Genomic DNA, 19,563 nt, shown 5'->3' with positions numbered 1-19,563 from the left:
CCCATAATTCTTTTCAGGCTTTTTTTTTTTTTTTTTTTTGATGGAGTCTTGCTCTGTTGCCCAGGCTGGAGTGCATTGGCGTGATCTCGGCTCACTGCAACCTCTGTCTCCTGGGTTCAAGCAATTCTCCTGTCTCAGCCTCCCAAGTAGCTGGGATTACAGGAGTGCGCCACCACACCTGGCTATTTTTGTATTTTTAGTAGAGATGGAGTTTCGTCTTGTTGGCCAGGCTGATCTTGAACTCCTGACCTAAGGTGATCCGCCCGCCTCAGCCTCCCAAAGTGTTGGGATTACAGGCGTGAGCCACTGTGCCTGGCCCAGGCTGTTTTTATGTAGATCTATTTGTTTTGTTTTATTTTGTTTTTGAGATGGAGTTTCGCTCTTGTCGCCCAGGGTGGAGTGCAATGGCACAATCTCGGCTCACTACAACCTCTGCCTCCTGGGTTCAAGCCATTCTCCTGCCTCAGCCTCCCAAATAGCTGCAATTACAGGCACCTGCCACCACATCCAGCTGATTTTTGTATTTTTTAGTAGAGACAGGGTTTCACCATGTTGGCCAGGCTGGTCTTGAACTCCTGACCTCAGGTGATCCACCTGCCTTGGCTTCCCAAAGTGCTGGGATTACAGGCATGAGCCACTGTGCCCGGCCAATCTATTTGGTCTTTCCAAATAGAATGTAAATTCCATGAGACTAGGGTCTGGGACATTTAAACCTAATAACACATTTTATCTGGTATTTTAAAGTTAATTTAAATCAGTTTGGCTAATGTGGCTAATTTCTCTTTTTATCTGTCACAGCCAAGTGCTGGACTACTAGAATAATGAGGTAGTGTCATGAGTGAAAAAAAATAGTTGACTAGGAGTGAGAGTATCTGGAAATTAGTCTCAGTTCTGTCTTCAAACAGGTGTATGACCCTTAGGCAAATCACTTAGCTTCTTTGTCCCTTAATCTACCAATCTTTGAAGAGAGTTGGCCTAGATGGACTCTAACGGTCACTTCAAGTTCTAAAAATACTACTATTCCGTGAACATTTGCAATGTGTCAAGCCAAAAGTCAAAGGCCAAATTATTCCTTAATATGGTTCTATTTTGGATAATGGGAGTACTTTCCTAAGAGCACCATTTCCTTTGTGGATAATTTCAAAGACTACACAATGTATGTTCCAAAACAAGAAACGAGCTACAAATGTGGCTTGTTAATGCCACCATAGCTGTCTAAATGACATAAAGTTAAGAAGAAAGCCATAATGTGTTTCTATAAGAAGTATATCAATTGGAGCGAATCACAGAAAAGATGTCATTTTTAAAAGCATTAGTAAGAATTAGAACAGAAAGAAGTGAGCTCCAAGAGGGAGAACTTTGGGAGGAAAAGGAGGATTTCATATGATAGTGAGATTGGAAAATATTAAATATATGATAAAGGCTTAAATAGTACAAAAAGAAAAATGGTAAGCAATTATTATTATTACTTTTATTGTTTTTTGAGACAGAGTCTTGCTCTGTCACCCAGGCTGGAGGGCAGTGGTGTGATCTTGGCTCACTGCAACCTCTGCCTCCCAGGTTCACGTGATTCTTCTGCCTCAGCCTCCCAAGTAGCTGGGACTGCAGGTGTGCACTACCATGCCCAGCTAATTTTTTTTTAGTATTTTTAGTAGAGATGAGGTTTCACTATTTTGGCCAGGCTTGTCTCGAACTCCTGACCTCAGGTGATCTGCCCGCCTCTGCTTCCCAAAGTGTTGGGATTACAGGCATAAGCCACTGCACCCAGCCCAGTAAGCAATTATTAACTTCAGAGTAAATAAAAATCCGTACATAAAAGGAAATATAACCACAGTATGCTATTCTTATGTAAACTGATTTTAAATTAACTAGAAAACAGCTATAATTATATTGAGAAGAAGAGAGAAGGAAGAGAGGTATATAAGAACTAAATTCTTATCTATCGTAGTAAGAAATCAATACTTTCTTTAAAAATGATGAAAAATAGCAGTATAAGCATATCATTTTAAAATATAGAGGCAACAAAGGGATGTAACCACATATCCGGCATATTTGCACTTTACTTTCCTATAATAAAATGCAATTTATTTGTATTTTGCTTTTGCTTTACTATAAACATAAAATAATTAAATAGTAATTGCCTATATGGTACTTGTCTCCTGCCTTTTTACCCCCATATCCATAATGCCTAATGCAGCCCTGAGTATCCAATATCTTTAACAATTCTTGTTGAGGGAGTGACCAATGTAAAAATGGAGTGAAGATGTCTTGTTTTTGAGTTACAGAATTTTGCACTGGAAGTAAATTTAGAGATTATTTAATCCAGTGCTTCCCCAGTGGGTGTTCCATGGAATACTGCTTCTTGTGATATCAATAGCATGCTGGCAAAAAGTGTTTGGGGCTTAAATAAATTCAGGAAATCCTATGTTAAACAAAATTAATCAGGTATCTCTAATGTAGGACATCTTGGAGATTTTACTATGCTAATACACATTGGGAATCTCACACAAAGGCAATTTATTATGTAGTGTTTCTCAGACTCAATCATTTTATGAATTAAGAAGCCCCCTACTAATATCTCCAGTAATTAGCAGTTCCTGAAGCATTCTTTGGAAAATGCTGATCTAGTCTACTCCTCTCATTTTACAGATGGGGAAAGAGAGGCTCTCCAGAGCCTGTTCAGGTAAGGGTGGTAGGGGAACTGGTGTCTCTAGAAAGAAAGGGCCTCAGGATTCTGGAAAACTCTCCAGTGATTGAAAACTCTGGCCTGTGTATTCTGTTTTCCATTAGGCACCTGAGTTCTTTCAAACCAGGGAACAAATTCAGATACAAGCATTTCCTTTTATGATCTTTTTTTTCCTCTTTTTATTTTTCTTATTTTATTTTTATTACTATTACTTTTTGAGACAGGGTCTTGCTCTGTTGCCCAGGCTGGAGTACAGTGGTGTGATCTGTGCTCACTGCAACCTCCGCCTCCTGGGCTCAAGCAATCCTCCCACCACAGCCTTTCAAGTAGGTGGGACTACAGGCGTGCACCACCATGCCCAGCTAATTTTTGTCTTTTATGTAGAGAGGGAGTTTTGCCATGTTGCCCAGGCTGGTCTCGAACTCTTGAGCTCAAGCAATCCACCTGCCTTGGCCTCCCAAAGTGCTGGGATTACAGGCGTGAGGCACCATGCCCAGCCTATTTCTTTCTTTTTTGTGAAATAGAGATGGGGGTCTCACTGTGTTGCCCAGGCTGGTCTCAAACTCCTAAGCTCAAGCAACCCTCTTGCCTCAGCCTCCCAAAGTGCTGGGATTACAGGCATGAGCCACCATGCCCGGCCTCCTTTGAAGATCTTTAAAGGTTTTCTGATCTTTAAAGAGCCTGGGAAATGAGCCCAAGTGTTGGCTGGAGCTCAAGCATAAAGCTCTAGAGCAGAAGCTAAAGAGAGTCTCAACAGACACAATGGACAGTGAATTTCAGTGACAAACTGGCCCCCAACTAAGCAATGGTAGTATAATAATAGACCACTCACACCTATACAGTGTTTTCCAATAAACAAATAAGTGCTTTTACAACGTTATCTCATTTGATTCTTACAACAATCTAGAGAGAAAAACAAGGATAGAATTATTATCCCCATTTTATGGAAGAGGAAACTGACTCTTAGTTAAATGCCTTGTCTGTGGTTATATAACATGTTAATGGCAGAGTTGAAAGGAGAACCTAAATTTCTTGTCTCTCAGGTTAAGGCTCTTCTCAATATATCACACAAACTGGGCAAAGATATTGAGTGAGTTTCAATTTAACTCTCCCATGAAGCATCCAAGCTGCTCCTATTGGCTAGCTTAAATAATTAATCAGGCCAGACATGGTGGCTCACACTAATCCCAGCACTTTGGGAGGCCAAGACAGGTGGATCGCTTGAGTTCAGGAGTTTGAGAACAGCCTGGGCAACATGGTGAAACCCCATCATTACAAAAAATACTAAATACAAAATACAAAAATTAGCCAAACGTGGTGGTGCATGTCTGTAGTCCCACCTACTCAGGAGGCTGAGGTGGCAGGATTGCTTGAGCAGGGGAGGCAGGGCAGAGGTTGCAGTAAGCCAAGATCATGCCGCCGCACTCCAGGCTGGGCAACAGAGCAAGATCCTATCTCCAAAAAAACAAAACAAAACAAAACAATACAAAAACAATAGATCAACTCTGAGTGCTCATAGATTGTGGCAGAAGCAACACCCCAATTATTGGAATTTCAAAGTCCTATTTGGATTCGGTATAGTAGTATCTCCTAGACAGCTAAATTCCTGGGAGAAGCAGTCTTAGAAATTTCCTGCTGGGGAGGCTGCATGGCCTAGTGGTACAAGCAAGGAGTCAGGCAGACTTGAATTTGAATCCTGGCTCTACCACTTATTCACTCTATGACCTTATTCACTACATAACCCTTCAATGCTTCATTTGTTCACCTATAAAATGAAACTAAGAATTCCTATTTTACAAACCTGTTGAGAGGCCAAGGTAAGGAATTAGAGGAATAATAGAGTGTCATGGTTGTGTGTAAGCTCTGTAATTATACTGCCTAGGTTTGAATCTCAGCCTTGCTTCTAGCTAGTTGTTTCACTTCAGATATGTCACTTGACTTCTCAGAATTTCAGTTTTCCCCTATGTAAAATGAGGAAAACAAATAGTGCTTTCATAATTATTATAAGCATCAAAGGAGATAGTATTTGTTAAGCACTTAAGCATAGTTTCTGGCACACAGCTCTGTAAAAGATAATGATAATGGTAGTGGTAGTAGTGGTGGTGAAAAACCCAATACTATTTGTCTTCCAAAGCAAGAATGAGGAAGAAAGCTACTCAGTCTTGTTCTCTTCCATTTGCCAATGCCCTTTCTCCCTCTTCAACTACAAAGCCAAGAACACTAGACTAGAAGTCAGGACACTTGGCTTTGAATGTCAGCTCTGTCACATACTAGTTATGTGATCTGAAGGAAGTCATGTAGCTTCCTTGAGGTATTTTTCCTCACCTGAGGCATTAAGTTGATGACACTTTGCTTACTCTACTGGGTTGTTGTAAGTATCAAATGAGTGTTTTTATCTGCCACCAAGTATAAGATAGATATTTTTACCAGTAAAAAGCAAATTTATCTCCAAGCTTTTTCTCATGGACATTTCGATCCAGTACATTGTAGCAGATGTTGGTAGTTGCTCCTTTCATCCACTCAATGAAGATTTTCCCTTTAGTCACATCAAAGTTGTACCGAAGGAATGGGCCAGGGCATGGAGTCTTCCAGTAAAATTCCTTGGCAATGTCTCCCCAGAATTCTGCAACAGAAATGGAAGCCCAGATATCATTAATCTTCTGAGACATATTTAGCCTCAGAAGGCTTACCAGTCTATACACAGGATCAAATTATAACTTCCTTGCCCTAGGACCCACCACCTGGGTCCCTTCTTTACCTGTCTAATCTTAGCACCCACCACTTTTTTTTTTTTTTTGGAGATGGAGGCTCACTGTGACACCTAGGCTGGAGTGCAGTGGCATGATCTCGGCTCACCACAACCTCTGCCTCCCCGGTTGAAGCAATTCTCCTGCCTCAGCCTCCCGAGTAGCTGGGACTACAGGCGCGTGCCACCACGCCTGGCTAATTTTTGTATTTTTAGTAGAGACGGGGTTTCACTATGTTGGCCAGGCTGGTCTCGAACTCCTGACCTCGTGATCCGCCCGCCTCGGACTCCCAAAGCGCTGGGATTACAGGCGTGAGCCACCGCGCCCGGCCAGCAGCCAACACTCTTCTAACCCATCTTCTATTCTCTTGGGCTGAATCTTGACTCAAATTCTTCCTCCTGTCCTCAAGACTGCCTACTCATTTTTTACCATCTATTAAAATCAGAGCCACCTAGTACTAGCACAATGCCTAGCACAAAATAGGCAATCAGTAATTTTTTGTTGCTGTTGCCCAGGCTTGTCTTAAACTCCTGGACTCAGCTGTCCTCCTGCCTCAGCCTCCCAAGAAGCTGGGATTATAGGTACAACCGAGTTCTGCTGAAATCAAGTACAATTTTTTTCACCATCTGTCTAACTAGAAAGTAAATTTTTTAATGAAGTAATTAGTAAAAAGAAAAAATTCTTCACCCACAGAACCTTCCATGACCAACTCTTTCTTCTCTTAATTCGTGCATTCTCTCTCAGCAATTATATATTGAGCACCTCCTTCTCCAGCTTCTACTTATATAAGTGTTATTCACTATGTGCCAAATGTTTCTTTAAGCTTTTCATATGTATTATCTCATTTAATCCTTACTACAACTCTAGAAGGGAGGCTTTTCTCATTTTATAAACTTGAAAATCAAGGCTCAGAGAGGCTAAATAACTTGTCTAAGGTTACACAATTACTAAGTCAAGATCTAAACTTCCTTGAGACATTTTTGCTAAAATCTGAAAGATGAATAGAAGTTTTTCTCCACTCCCATATGAAAAAAAGAGACCAAGGGCATATGTTAGGAGGAACTCCTTGAGGCTGAAACACTGAGAATAAGGGAAAGAATAGCAGGAATTGATGCATAAACTGGGCAAATCATGCAATTCTGTGTATAATAAGGAATTTGGTATATATCCCAAGAGCAATGAAAATTCATTGAAGGGTTTTAAGCATGTGACATGATCAAATTTACATTCTTAAAATATCTGCCTGGCTATTCTGCAGAAAATGTACTCAACAGGTAAAACATATGAATGCAGAGAATTTAGGATAGTCTGAGTACTGAATCAAGAGTTAGAGGATGCCAGGCACTGTGGCTCACTCCTGTAATCCTAGCACTTTGGGAGGCCAAGGCGGGTGGATCACCTGAAATCAGGAGTTCGAGACCAGCCTGACCAACATGGTGAAACCCTGTCTCTACTAAAAATACAAAAAAAAAAAAAAAAATTGCCAGGTGTGGTAGCGGGTGCTTGTAATCCTAGCTACTCAGGAGTGTGAGGCAGGAGAATCGCCTGAACCTGGGAGGTGGAGGTTGCAGTGAGTTGAGATTGCACCACTGTACTCCAGCCTAGGCAACAGAACAAGACTCTGTCTCAAAAAAAAAAAAAAAAAAAAAAAAAATTTTGGAGGGAAGAGAAGCAATTAGAACCATTACAATGGAAGTAACCTTACAGATTATCACCCCCTCATTTCATTTCATAAGAAATAAAATTCACAGAAGCTAAGTCATTTGTTTCAGGTTACACAATTTAGAGCTTATACAGTCTAGTTGGAGAGATACAATTAACACATGAAATATTTTTTAATGTACAAGACAGAATATAATTGAAAGCTAAATCACATAGTGTACAACGTTGTAATGTATTAAAGAAATTCAAATTAAATCAACCCCAAGGTGCCATTATATACCTAGAAAACTAGTAAAAATTTAAAAAAATTATTAAGCCCAATGTCTGGGTGGCCCTGGGAAAACAGATACTCTTACACAATAATGGCATTGTAAGAAATTGGCGCAGTCTTATTAGATTGCAAGGCAATGCATGACAAGAGCCATAAAACTTTTTTTTTTTAAATTTCTATTATTATTATTTTTTTAGCTCGGTGTCTCGCTCTTTGTCACCCAGGCTGGAGTGCAGTGGCATGATCTCAGCTCACTGTAACCTCCATCTCCCTGGCTCAAGTGATCCCTCCATCTCAGCTGTACCCCCTCCCCCACCAGTAGCTGGAACTACAGGCGCACATTGTTTGTTTGTTTTGTAGAAACAGGGTTTGGCCATATTACCCAGGCTGGTCTTAAACTCCTAAGCTCAAGCTTTGGGAGCCCACCTTGCCCTCCCAAAGGATGCTGGGATTATAGGTGTGGGCCACCACGCCCAGCCCATAAAACTTTTTATACCCTTTTCTCTGCTATCTCAACTATAGGGAATAGACTTCTAGAAAATAATCACAAAGAAAAAAAGTGATTAGTAAAGAGATGTTTATAGCAACACTATAATAGTGAAACTGGAAACAACCCAATAGTCCAACAGTAACAAACTGATGAAAACTAGTAATACAAGTAGTAATACCATAGAATAATAAATGGCCATTAAAGAGAAAGCAAATGAGAGCTAGTATTTAGTAAATGCCATTCATGTATCAGGGACTGGACTAATCTCATTTAATCTTTACGACATTATGGTCTTACAAAGTATACATTAATTATCCTAATTTTATAGATGAGAAAACTGAAGCTCAGGAAGCACAGGAAACTCTGCCAAGGACCACGCAGCTAATAACGAGAGTACAAATACTCAAAAATATTTTCAAGTGATAATAGTAGGCACATAGTATATAAAACTATTTATAAACCACATTTATGTCCATCAACAAGGAATGAAGAAAGCTGAGGTGTTTTTGTTTTTGTTTTGAGACAGGGTATCGCTGTGTCGCCCAGGCTGGAGTGCAGTGGCACAATCTTGGCTCACTGCAATCTCTGTCTCCCGGGTTCAAGCAATTCTCGTGCCTTAGCCTCCTGAGTAGCAGGATTACAGACGTGCGTCACCATGTTTGGCTACAAAACTGAATTTTATGCACACTTAGTTTTTCTGGTTTTTTTTGGGGGGGTAGGGGTGTGTGTGTGTGTGTGTGTGTGTGTCAGAATCTGGATGAGTGGCATAGTTTCTAAGTACTAAAGATATTCAGAAGAGGAAAAAGGTGAGCATAAATTGGGATGATCAGTGAATGCTCTATTGGAAGTGGTGGAGTTTGACTAGGTAGAGAGAAGCAGAAGGAAATGAACAAAGGCAAGAAGGTGGGAATAAATGTGTATCCAGGATATCAAGGAGAATGATCTATCTAGAATGAGGGGAGTGGTAGCAAGTAGTGGGAGATAAGAATAGAGAGGCAGGGTGGAGCTAGATTATCTGGAGGTCTTAAAAGAAAAGCAGAATTTTAATTAGAAACTGCCAGAAACAGGGAACTATTGAAAGTTTTTGCAGTGACATATGAAAGCATATTTCCATAATATCAATCTAATGGTGTCTTGATAAATCTACTGGAAAGACTCAAGTTGGTGAAACTAGGCAAGAGAGGACAAATTAGGAGGCTGCTTCCCTGGTAGAAATTCTGTATTTGACGGAATTTGGTGAAATGCATTCTGTGGGGTCATGGAAGAGGAATAGCATTGCTATTAGGATATGGATTCTGCAGTCAAACTGTCTTGGTTCAAATCCCAACTCCACCACTTTACACTTGATTGAATCCTGTCTTGCATTACTTGGTAATTGCTTGATTTATATTGTATCAGACTAACTACTATTTATTGAATGTGTACTGTGCATCAGGCATGTTATAGCGCATACTTATTACACACTTTAGACCTTATACAAACCCATTAGGCAAGTATTACTAGTCCTATCTTATAGATGGAAGAAAAGGAATCTCAGACAGGCTTAAAAATTTGCCTAAGACCCCACAGTAAATGAACAGCAGAGCCAGGGTCTAAATCTAGATTTTTCTAGATTTGATTCGTGGCTCATGCTTGTCCCACAACCAAACATCATGCTGCCTCCCAATGGGGGTGCAATTTTGACTCCTTGGCTAGGCGCAGTAGCTCATGCACATGTAATCACAGCACTTTGGGAGGCCAAGTCAGGAGGAAAGCCTGAGGCCAGGAGTTCAAGACCAGCCTGGGCAACATGGCAAAACCTCGTCTCTCCAAAAAATACAAAAAATTAGCTGGGTGTCATGGCGTCCACCTGTAGTCCCAGCTACCCAGGAGGCTGAAGCGGAAAGATCGCATGAGCCCAGGAGATGCAGGCTATAGTGAGCCTAGAACGGGCCACTGCACTCCAGCATGGGTGACAGAGCAACACCTTGTCTCAAAACAAACTATCTATCTATCTATCTATCTATCTATCTATCTATCTATCTGTCCTTTACCCAGACTGAGGGCAAGGGTAGGGGGATTTTCCTTATACCTTTTTTTTTTTTTTGAGACAAAGTCTTGCTCTGTCGCCCAGGCTGGAGTGCAGTGGTGCTATCTTGGCTCACTGCAACCTCTGCCTCCTGGGTTCAAGCAATTCTCCTGTCTCAGCCTCTCGAGTAGCTGGGATTACAGGTGCCCGCCACCACACCCGGCTAATTTTTGTATTTTTAGTGGAGACGGGGGTTTCACCATGTTGGCCAGGCTGGTCTCGAACTCCTGACCTCAAGTGATCCGCCCGCCTCGGCCTCCCAAAGTGCTGGGATTACAGGCGTGAGCCACTGCTCCTGGCCGATTTTCCTCATACATTTTAACAGACATGGAACCATCTATCAGAACTTCTGAATTATTACTAATACAATCCCAGCCCGAGTTAAAAAAAAATAAATAAAACAACTTGACATCGTAGTAACTCGTTCAGTCTTATACCGCGTAATTTCCATTAGGATGTCCGATATACTAAAAATAGATCGGGGACTCCATTACTAATCTGAGGACCCCAAGATGGGAACCAGACCCGTTATTGCCCTCAACAGTTCACAGGTTAAGGGTCTCAGGAGGCAGTGGCTGAGCTGGTGTGAAAGGGAAGCAAAGAAAGTTCTATTCGTGGCCCTCCTCCCTTCAAGGCTCCCGTCGCCCCTTAGAGACCCTCTTTTCGCCTCAGGAACTCCCCTTCTCTTCCCATGAAACTTTCACTCTCTTGGCCGACCTCCCCGTCCCAATCTCAAGGAACCTCACTTCTTCCCTCACGGAATCCCGCGTCTCCTCGCAAAAACCCGCATCTCCACCACGGACCCTCCAAGTCTGCAGGGAACTCCCCAGCTCCCATGGAACCCTCGTCTCCTCCCGGAATCCCTTTTCCATTTTCAAAGAACCGCAATTCTTCCTTCACAGAACCTCCATCTCCTCACCCACCCCTCAGCTTCCAAAGGGAGCCCCCGACTCCCCCAGGGAGCCCCCACTCTTCTCCTCACTGACACCCCCAGGCCCGCCCGGGCCGGGCCTCACCCCGCGGCTCCTCCACGGAGCGCCGGTGCAGCTCGCGGTAGCGCTGCAGCGAGGGGACGTGCGCGGAGCGGCTGACCTCGGGCGGCGGAGACCAACTCCGCGCCCGGCCTCCGGCTCCAGCTTCCTCCTGGCCCCGGCTCCCGCTGCCGCTCCGGCCCCGCTCCTCAGGAAGCCCCATCATGTCAAGTTCCTAGAACCGCGGCCGCCTTTGCGGTCGCGGCGGGTGCCGGGACTGGGAAAACAGGCCGAACTAGAGGCGGGGCCTCCGTAGAGGGGCGGGGCCTGGTGAGTGGGGGAGTGGCTTAGTCTGGCGGGTGGGCGGTGCCAGAGGGGGCGGGGCCATGTCTGGCTGGGGAGGGATCGAGGTTAGCAAGGACAGAAATACTATAAGGAAAAGTCGAGGGATAGGGGTGGAGCTGACTTGCCGGAAGCAGTGACGCCGTCGAGTGAAAGCAGAAGGGGCGGGGCCGGGTGTGACAAGGGAGAGGGTGGAACCGTGGAGTGCCAAGGGAGGGGCGGGGCCAGGCGGGACAGGAGAGGAGGTGGGCCCATGGAGTGATGGGGAGTAACCCGGCTGGTTGTGACAGGAGAGGAGGCAGAGCCATGGAGTGACCAGAGTGGGGTGGGGTCTTGGAGTGACAGATAAGGGGTTGGGTTAGGGCAAGGATCGAAAGGGAAAGGGATGGACTAAGGAGAGGAGTTGAGTAAGGTCCATCGCGGAGCCGCCCCGTGATCTGATTGCACAGTCCTGACTATCACCAGTTCCTTCCAGGTGACACCCTTCCCTCCAGGTCCCCCCTCTCTCAGCCACACCCACATTCCCGTCCTCCGGAAAAACTTCTCCCATGACCTTGAGGGCATGCTCTGGCGACAGCATCTCCTCTCTGTTCACCCTGGAACCAGCTCAGATTTTCTCCCTCTTATGAGGACATGTCTTCAATCTCCTTGCCTTCACAAATCTCCATCCAGATCTAAAGTACAAGACTCAATAAGTGAAGACTAGGAGACACCTTCAGGTTTTTTGTAATAAGCCCACCTCCTAATTGCACAAATGGCAAACCCAGGAAAGGGAAGGAACTGGTGCACAGTCAGAGAGCAAATAACGACCAAGTTAGGGCCAAAGCTAGGTTCTTTGACTCCAGATTTGGTTTTACTTCCTCGTCAGGCTTGAAGCTAAGGCTTGTAAAATATCAAAGTCTGTGCAAATAGGAAAAATCATTCACATTCTCTTTATTGTTGTTGTTTTTGTTTTGAGATGGAGTCTCTCGCTCTGTCGCCCAGGCTGGAGTGCAATGGCACGATCTCGGCTGACTGCAACCTCTGCCTCCTGGATTCAAGCAATTCTCCTGCCTCAGCCTCCCGAGTAGCTGGAATTACAGGTGCACACCACCACGCCCAGCTAATTTTTGTATTTTTAGTAGAGATGGGATTTCACCATGTTGTCCAGGCTGGTCTTGAACTCCTGACCTCAGGTGATCTGCCCGGCTTGGGCTCCCAAAGTGCTAGGATTACAGGCGTGAGCCACCACACCTGGCCCACATTCTCTTCTTTCCTTCACAATCTCTTTACTCCACCAAGGGAAACCCCCACCACCACCACCACAACCTGGGCTTAATTACCTCTAGCTTCCCTCTAGCCCCTCCACCCCAGAAAGAAGTCAGGCAGGACCCTCCTCCATCTCTCACCTGCACTCACCACGAAGAAGTGCCCACCTCACCATCATTTCACAGACTGGCTGTCAAGGCAGGAAGGATTCTTAAATATCTAACTCCAAGAGTGATTCTGAGGCCTGAAGCGGGCAGCTCCCACCTCCTGAAGCCTACACAGGCCTTGTGACGCCATCTAGCCCAGCCTCCCTTCCCAGCTACTTCCCTGCTCTTTGCCCAGCTGACCGTAAACCTTGCACACCCTAAGCTGAAAAAAAAATCTCTCTATGGGAGACCGAGAGTCTGCCCAATCCCGAGGAGGGCGGGAATCTCAGGGCCCACTGAAGGAGTACAGACCTCTTGGGGTGGACATAGACCCCACCAAGGGGTCAGATACTTTCATCAAGGAGATATTCACTGCACCGAAGGGACACACACTTCACTGACAGTACATGGACTCCACTAAGGGAGCACAGATGTTGCTGGGGGTTCTCAGATCTGACTGAAGGGCCCTGGGCCCTGTTAATAGGACATGAATGGCTTTGAAGGGCACTTACCCTAGTGAGGAGACATGGATTTCCCCTAAGAGATACAGAGGATATAGACTTTACTAAGGAGATGTGGACCCTACCAGAGGACTCAAACTCCAGTGAGGAGCTGCCAACTACACTGTGGGAGTGGACATCACTGAGAAGGTGCAGACCTCATCAAGTGGGGAAGGGTCCCACCAGAGGGATTAGACCTCAGCGTAGTGTAATAGACCCTACAAACATCACTGAGGAGATAAGAACTCTCTGGGGTGGGGAAAGGCACAGACAATGGGTACACGTTTTGGTGATAGACTGTTACCCTCCCTGGGCACTCTTACCACACAGCTCTGAGTAGCCCTCTCCTTCCTATCCTCTCTCCCAAGTCCTACACCCAAACCCCAGAGCTGTTCCCGACACACTGCTTCCCCCTCCTGTCTATAGTTGCTACTGCAGCTGCTGTGTATATAGTAGATTTTTCAAGCACTTCAGGCCATCCCTGAGACTGGTCTGGGGTTGGGAAGAGAAAGGATGTGTGTATAGAGGCTTCACCAGCCCCCCTCTCTTCCTGTGGACTTCACAATGAAAGTTTGGAACAGAGACCTCGTAAAAGAAGGAATCTCCCTCATCCTTGGATATGGAGAAGTAGTACAAGCTGTAGTGTGGTTGGAATTTCGGAGTGGAGAGAGGATGGATGAGTTTGGAAGGAATGAATCTACCAGATTAAGGCAATGATGATGATGATGATGATGATGATGATGATGATGCCATTTATTGAGTAGGTGCCAAGCCCTATACTAATCGCTTTCCATTCTGTTACTTAATCCTCATGACAACCCTCTAAAATGGGTACTATTATTCTTTCCATTTCACAGATAGGGAAACTGATAGAGAGACTAATTGTCTTGCCCAAGATTACACAGTGTTTGAGCGGTAGCAGAATAGAACCCAGACATCCAGAATATGGAGACCTATTCCCCACCTTGCCCCACTCCTGCCCTACCATCACTACCACCACTCCTTCTTTCTCAAAGTGTCCTTTCCAGAACCACATCAAAAACTCTTAAAATGATGGTAAATATTCAGGTTCCAAGGACCTCATCCCAGCCTACTGAATCATGATCGCTGGAGTGGAATCTGGGGATCCGCTTTCAAAGATCCTAACACACACTAAAGTTTGAGAATGTGGTTGAAAGAGGAGTCAGAAGTGTCGGGGTGCGGGAAGGGATCTGAGGTCAGAGGAGGGATCTGTTGTCCAAAGAGGCGTCTGCAGTCAAAGAGGCCTGGAGATGAAGCATGGGCTGGGGTTTTCAAAAGGGTTTGGGGGTGAAGACAGAGTCTGAAGTCGAAAAAGAGGTCTAAGGTCGGAGGAGGAGTCTAAAATCGGAGGAGGAGGATCTCGGAATTCAAGGAGGGGTCTGGGGTCCGAGGAGTTTGGGGTCAGAGACAGGATCTGGGGTCGAGAGGGATTTGCGGTCAGTGAAAAGGTCTGGGGCCCGAAAAGGAAGCCTGGGATTTGAGGAGGACACTAGCTGTATTCAGGCTGGAAGGAGGAAGGGGTTTGGTCCCTGAGCTGCGTAAAGTGCAGAGCCACTGAAGTCTCGCTTGCCCCGCGCTCTCCCCTCGACCCTGCGCTGCCTTCCTGGCTGTCCATCTACGCGCACCTGTGTGCCAGCTGCAGGCTGACAGCGCTGAGCAGACGGGGGCGAGTCAGACCGGGACACGGCCGAGGGCTGGGAGAGGCGCCCCCTCCCGGCTGTCGCGAAGATCAGGCCCCGCCCTCCGCCCTCCCACTCCCCCGCCGCAGCCACTTCCGGCAGGCGCTGCGCTGCTGGGGGGCGCGGGCGAGGATGGCGGCGGAGAACGAGGCCAGCCAGGAGAGCGCCCTGGGCGCCTACTCGCCAGTGGACTACATGAGCATCACCAGCTTCCCGCGGCTGCCCGAGGACGAGCCCGCGCCCGCGGCCCCGCTGAGGGGCCGCAAGGACGAGGACGCCTTTCTGGGAGACCCCGACACCGGTGAGGCCCGCTGACCCCGTCCCTGCCCTGCCTTGGGAAGTCCCCGGTCTTCCTTCTTCTGTGTCGAGCATCCACCTCCAGCTCCATCTCCTTAATTCATCCCCATCTTCTTGGATCTCTCCCTTCTTCTCCCTTGTCTCTGTTAATTATTTGGTGAGGAAGGGGGTGCATTTCTGCCTTGGAGGCGTAGGATGCGACAACGGAGAGGATGCTAGGGACTGCAGTAGAAGGGATTGGGCTTACCTTCTGGGAAGAACCAACTAACGATGAAGGAATGTTGAAGGGGAGATCCTAAGGAACCGCTGTGATCACCCAGAAGAGGGCTTTCTCTAGCCACAGAGGACAGGATAGGAGAAACCAAGTCAGAGACTGCAGCAAGAGGGATCCAATCTGTGCCTTAAGAGAAGTTCCCCACAGCCAGGGATTGTGAGAAGCAGAGGGTCTGGGAGAAGCGGAGAATCTCTTCATGTCTAGGGAGGGGTAAAGAGAATATGATTCCCCTCTGTTGGGTATTGGGAGACGGAGGCATGGACTGCATGACCTCTCAAAGTCCTTGGGGACTAGAACGCCTTCACTCTCCTGTGGATTACCCCACCCCTCCCTGAGCCATGGATCTGGCGGGGGTATTAGTAAGGTACTCTGCTCCCTAGGAAGCAGTCTCCAGAATTTTACTGTGTTCCCCTCAGCCCTCTGCTGGAATTGTGAGAAGTGGAGGTAAGAGAAGGAGGAGACAGGGATTGGAAGAGACCTGGGGGCAAAGAGCTCTCTGTGCATTCCTTCCCTGCTGCTCTTCCTCCTAGCCATGTGGCCCAGCTTCATCCTCCCCTCCATTCTTCATCCTTCATCCCCCATCCCTCTGTCCCTGCACGTCACTTCCTGGCATTAGAGCATCCTTCTACCTCACTCTCGCTTCCTCGCAGTGCCTGCACTTGAGCCTTGTCTCTTACCAGCCTGGCAGATGCTGCTTTTCCGGCTTGGCCCTTCCCTAGCTGCTCCCAGTCTGAAAGCCCCAAATTCTCTCCTCCTCTACACTTTCTGGTCATCTGGCCCTGACCAGCAGCCCTTGCCAACCTGACTGGACTGCACTCTGTATGGGGTGGGGGTGAGGAGATAATGAAGATGGAGTTTAGAGGTTTATGGGCATCAAATGTCAGGGCTGCGGATCAAAACTTATTTTCCAAAGGGAGTGGAATCAGGAGGTAGCAGGGAGAGGAGTGGGAAGATGTGTCGTGATGGATATCAGCCTGAAGCTAGGCCTTTTATTCAGTAGTCAGGAGTGAGACTTCTGGTCCTAATACAGCCCTGACTCACCAAGCGACAATGGGCACACCTACCCTGTCCTGGGCCTTAGTTTCCTCTTCCAGCTCAACAGAGAATGCCTGTCTCTCTTGACCTAGAGATTGGAACTGCCTGACATGTTTTCTTCTGGCCCTCTGTAAATGTCTTAGCATTTACCAAAATCTATGATTATTTATTTGTGCAATTATCTGATTACTCCCTGTCTGTAAGCCCCATGAGGGCAGGGATCATGATTGTTTTGTTCACTCTCCTTTCTCCAGCATCAAGACCTTATCCATAGGCCGGGCGCGGTGGCTCACGCCTGAGGTGGGTGGATCACTTGAGGTCAGGAGTTCAAGACCTGCCTGGCCAACATGGTGAAACCCCATCTCTACTAAAAATACAAAAATTAGCTGGGCATGGTGGTGGGTGCCTGTAATCCTAGCTACTCGGGAGGCTGAGGCAGGAGAATCACTCAAACTGGGGAGGCAGAGGTTACAGTGAGCCGAGATCACTCCACTGCACTCCAGCCTGGGTGACAGAGTGAGACTCAGTCTCAAAAAGAAACAAAAAACAAAAAACAAAACAAAATACACTGGCCGGTGTGGTGGCTCACACCTGTAATCCCAGCACTTTGGGATGCTGAGGCGGGTGGATCACCCGAGGTCAGGAGTTTGAAAACAGCCTGGCCAACATGACAAAACCCCATCTCTACTAAAAATACAAAAAAAAAAAAATTAGCCAGCCCTGGTGGCAGGTGTCTGTAATCCCAGCTACTCAGGAGGCTGAGGCAGAGGTTGCAGTGAGCGAAGATCGCGCCATTGCACTCCAGCCTGGGCAACAGAGTGAGACTCTGTCTCAAAAAAACAAACAAACAACAACAACAATAAAAACCCTCATCTCTATTTATTTATTGGGCACTCAATAATTGTTGAATGAATAAATGCATGAGAGAGAAGATCTCAGGATGAAAGAATGGTAGGAGAGAGGATGAAAGAATGGTAGGAGTGAGCAAGTTCCAAAACCTCAGGGAGTATTTTGGGAAGTTCAATACAGGCTCTGCCCTCACCTGTATGGAAATCCAGCAGAGATCCTAGTCATCTGAGCTTCTGGGAGTTTATACCTTATGCCAAATTTATGTGTCAGGTTTGTGTGTTGCCATCATTTCAGTGTAATCATTTGAATGCCATATCTCCCAATCCTACTTCCAAGCCCCAAGGCTTCCTCGGTTCACCTGGACCAGACTACAGGCTGACATGGCCTCCTGTGTTCTCAACCTGGTGGTACCATCTAGTGGCACAGCACCATCCTCTTAGCCAGGACCTTGGTTGTGCCCAGCTAGCCTCTAGCCTGCCATTCCCTAAACCCAAGTGCCAGGCACCCCACATCAGGCTCTGTGGGAAAGAGAGCTAGACAGTGATCATTCCAAAGTTGGGAAATACTTTCTTTCTTCTGAGCTCCAAGCCCTTGTGTTCCTTTCTCTCCCAGGCCTGTGTCTCCGGATGTCCTGCAAGTGCCTCATCTATAGCATGTTCTATTTTGAACTCATCATATCCCTTCCCCATGCACCTGCTCTTCCTCCACTGCCATTCTCCATTAACGACACTGCCAGTCACCCAGTCTCCCAATAATGAATGGCATGCTGGACTCCTCCTTTTCTTCTCATTTCCAAATGGTGATCAAGTGCTCTCTGCACCCCTCCTAAGTATCTTCCAAATTCCTACTCATCATCCCTGTCATCACCACTGTAGACTAAGCCACCAACCTCTCTTATCAATATGATTCATAGGCTCCTAGCTACTCCTCCTGCCTCCTCCCTCTTGCCCAGTCCCCACCCCAATCCATCCATCGCTTCTGGTCATGTCACTCCCTGGTTCAGACATCTTTGGTGATTCTGCCGGGCATAGTGGCATACACCTGTAATCCCAGCATTTTGGGAGGCTAAGGTGGGCAGATTGCTTGAGCTCAGGAATTCAGAACCAGCCTGGGCAACATGGTGAAACCCTGTCTCTAGAAAAAATACAAAAATTAGCCAGGTGTGGTGGTGCATGCCTGTCTGTAGTCCCAGCTACTCGGGAGGCTGAGGTGGGCAGATGACTTGAGCCCTGAAGGTTGAGGCTGCAGTGAGCTGAGATTATACCACTGCACTCCAGCCTGGGCAACAGAGTGAGACACTGTTTCAAAATTTTATATATATATATATATATATATATTTTTTTTTTTTTTTTTTTTTTAGTGATTCTCCCCTTAAGGGAATAAACAACAAGCCAGGGATGACCCTAGCCTCTAGCCAAGATCACTCTCCTAAACTCTGGACTTGTATAATCAATTTTGTTCAGGATTATTTTGTTATAAACCCAGTTTAACTGAGCTACATCCAAAAAGAGAATTTTACTGGGTAGCATAACTGAAAAGTCCAGGGATATGGGGTTTCAGGCATAGCTGGATTAAGGTACCTAAAAAGGAATGGACTTTTCTCCATCTTTTGCTCTGCCTTCTTTTGGTGGGCTTCATTGGCAGAAGGCCTCCCATTTTATTAGGGGCAAAATGCCCCCAGCAGCTACAGGCTTACATCCTACCAACTTAGCAACTTAAGTGTAATAGAAAGAGGAGCCTTTCTCTTTCCCAGTAGTTCCAGCAAAATAACAAAGTTTGGGTCTTATTGGCCTGGCTTTGTTCACATTGCCTGTTACTGCACAGAGGTACTTGTTCTGACTGGCCAAGTCTGAGTTATATACTTTGGTCAGGGATGAGGGAGTTGGCTGAGAGAGCAGAGAGAATGTTCCTTAAAAGAAAATTGAATGAGAAGTGGTATCCAAGCAGATACCAGGGATGAGCCCTGAAGGTAAAAATTAGATATCTACTAGGCCAACTGCCTCCAGACAGCTTCTTATGGTGTCCCACAAATTTATAATAACCAAAATTGAACTTGTCATCTTTCTCCCAAAAGACTTATTCCTTCTGGTTGCAAATTAATCTTTTTCCAGTATCCTGCTGTTGCTCTTCCCTATCAGTAAAATCAACACTGTTATTGCCCTAGCTGTTCCACAGTGCACATAGTAGGTACTCAGTAAATATTTTTATTGTATAAATCAATAACTTTATGATGGACTGGTGGAGTAGAGAGTCTTGAATAGCTATGATAGGGACATG

At 46.1% G+C, this 19,563-nt stretch overlaps 2 protein-coding genes and 1 long non-coding RNA gene across 8 annotated transcripts in view; 1 reads left to right on the top strand and 2 right to left on the bottom strand.

Annotated features, from left to right (window-relative positions):
* Positions 1–11,370, bottom strand: part of ACSS2 (acyl-CoA synthetase short chain family member 2) — a 51,298-nt gene extending 39,928 nt beyond the window's left edge. The window contains exons 1-2 of one of the 4 annotated variants that reach the window (XM_034947565.2): positions 10,941–11,370; positions 5,114–5,309 (exon numbers count right to left, since the gene is read on the bottom strand). In XM_034947565.2, coding sequence (XP_034803456.1) covers positions 5,114–5,309; positions 10,941–11,121 — 377 coding nt within the window. In that variant the 5' untranslated portion in view covers positions 11,122–11,370. The remainder of the gene's footprint in view (positions 1–5,113; positions 5,310–10,940) is intronic. The other 3 variants (XM_034947564.3, XM_008957214.5, XM_034947567.3) reach the window with 3 other exon arrangements.
* An 808-nt stretch (positions 11,371–12,178) lies between these two features.
* LOC117977258 (uncharacterized) lies at positions 12,179–17,551 on the bottom strand. Its single transcript, XR_004668289.3, has 3 exons — positions 15,376–17,551; positions 12,626–12,675; positions 12,179–12,307 (listed from the first exon to the last, which is right to left on the bottom strand). It is a non-coding gene; the product is annotated as an uncharacterized LOC117977258 (long non-coding RNA).
* GGT7 (gamma-glutamyltransferase 7) overlaps positions 14,880–19,563 on the top strand; it is a 28,247-nt gene continuing 23,563 nt past the window's right edge. For all 3 annotated transcript variants that reach the window (XM_034947569.3, XM_034947568.3, XM_034947570.3), the window contains exon 1: positions 14,880–15,132. In XM_034947569.3, coding sequence (XP_034803460.2) covers positions 14,964–15,132 — 169 coding nt within the window. In that variant the 5' untranslated portion in view covers positions 14,880–14,963. The remainder of the gene's footprint in view (positions 15,133–19,563) is intronic.

Source organism: Pan paniscus, chromosome 21 (genome assembly GCF_029289425.2).
Source record: "Pan paniscus chromosome 21, NHGRI_mPanPan1-v2.0_pri, whole genome shotgun sequence".
NCBI lineage: Eukaryota > Metazoa > Chordata > Mammalia > Primates > Hominidae > Pan > Pan paniscus.
The sequence above is the reverse complement of the archived record's forward strand: the minus strand, read 5'-3'. Positions and strand labels throughout refer to the sequence as shown.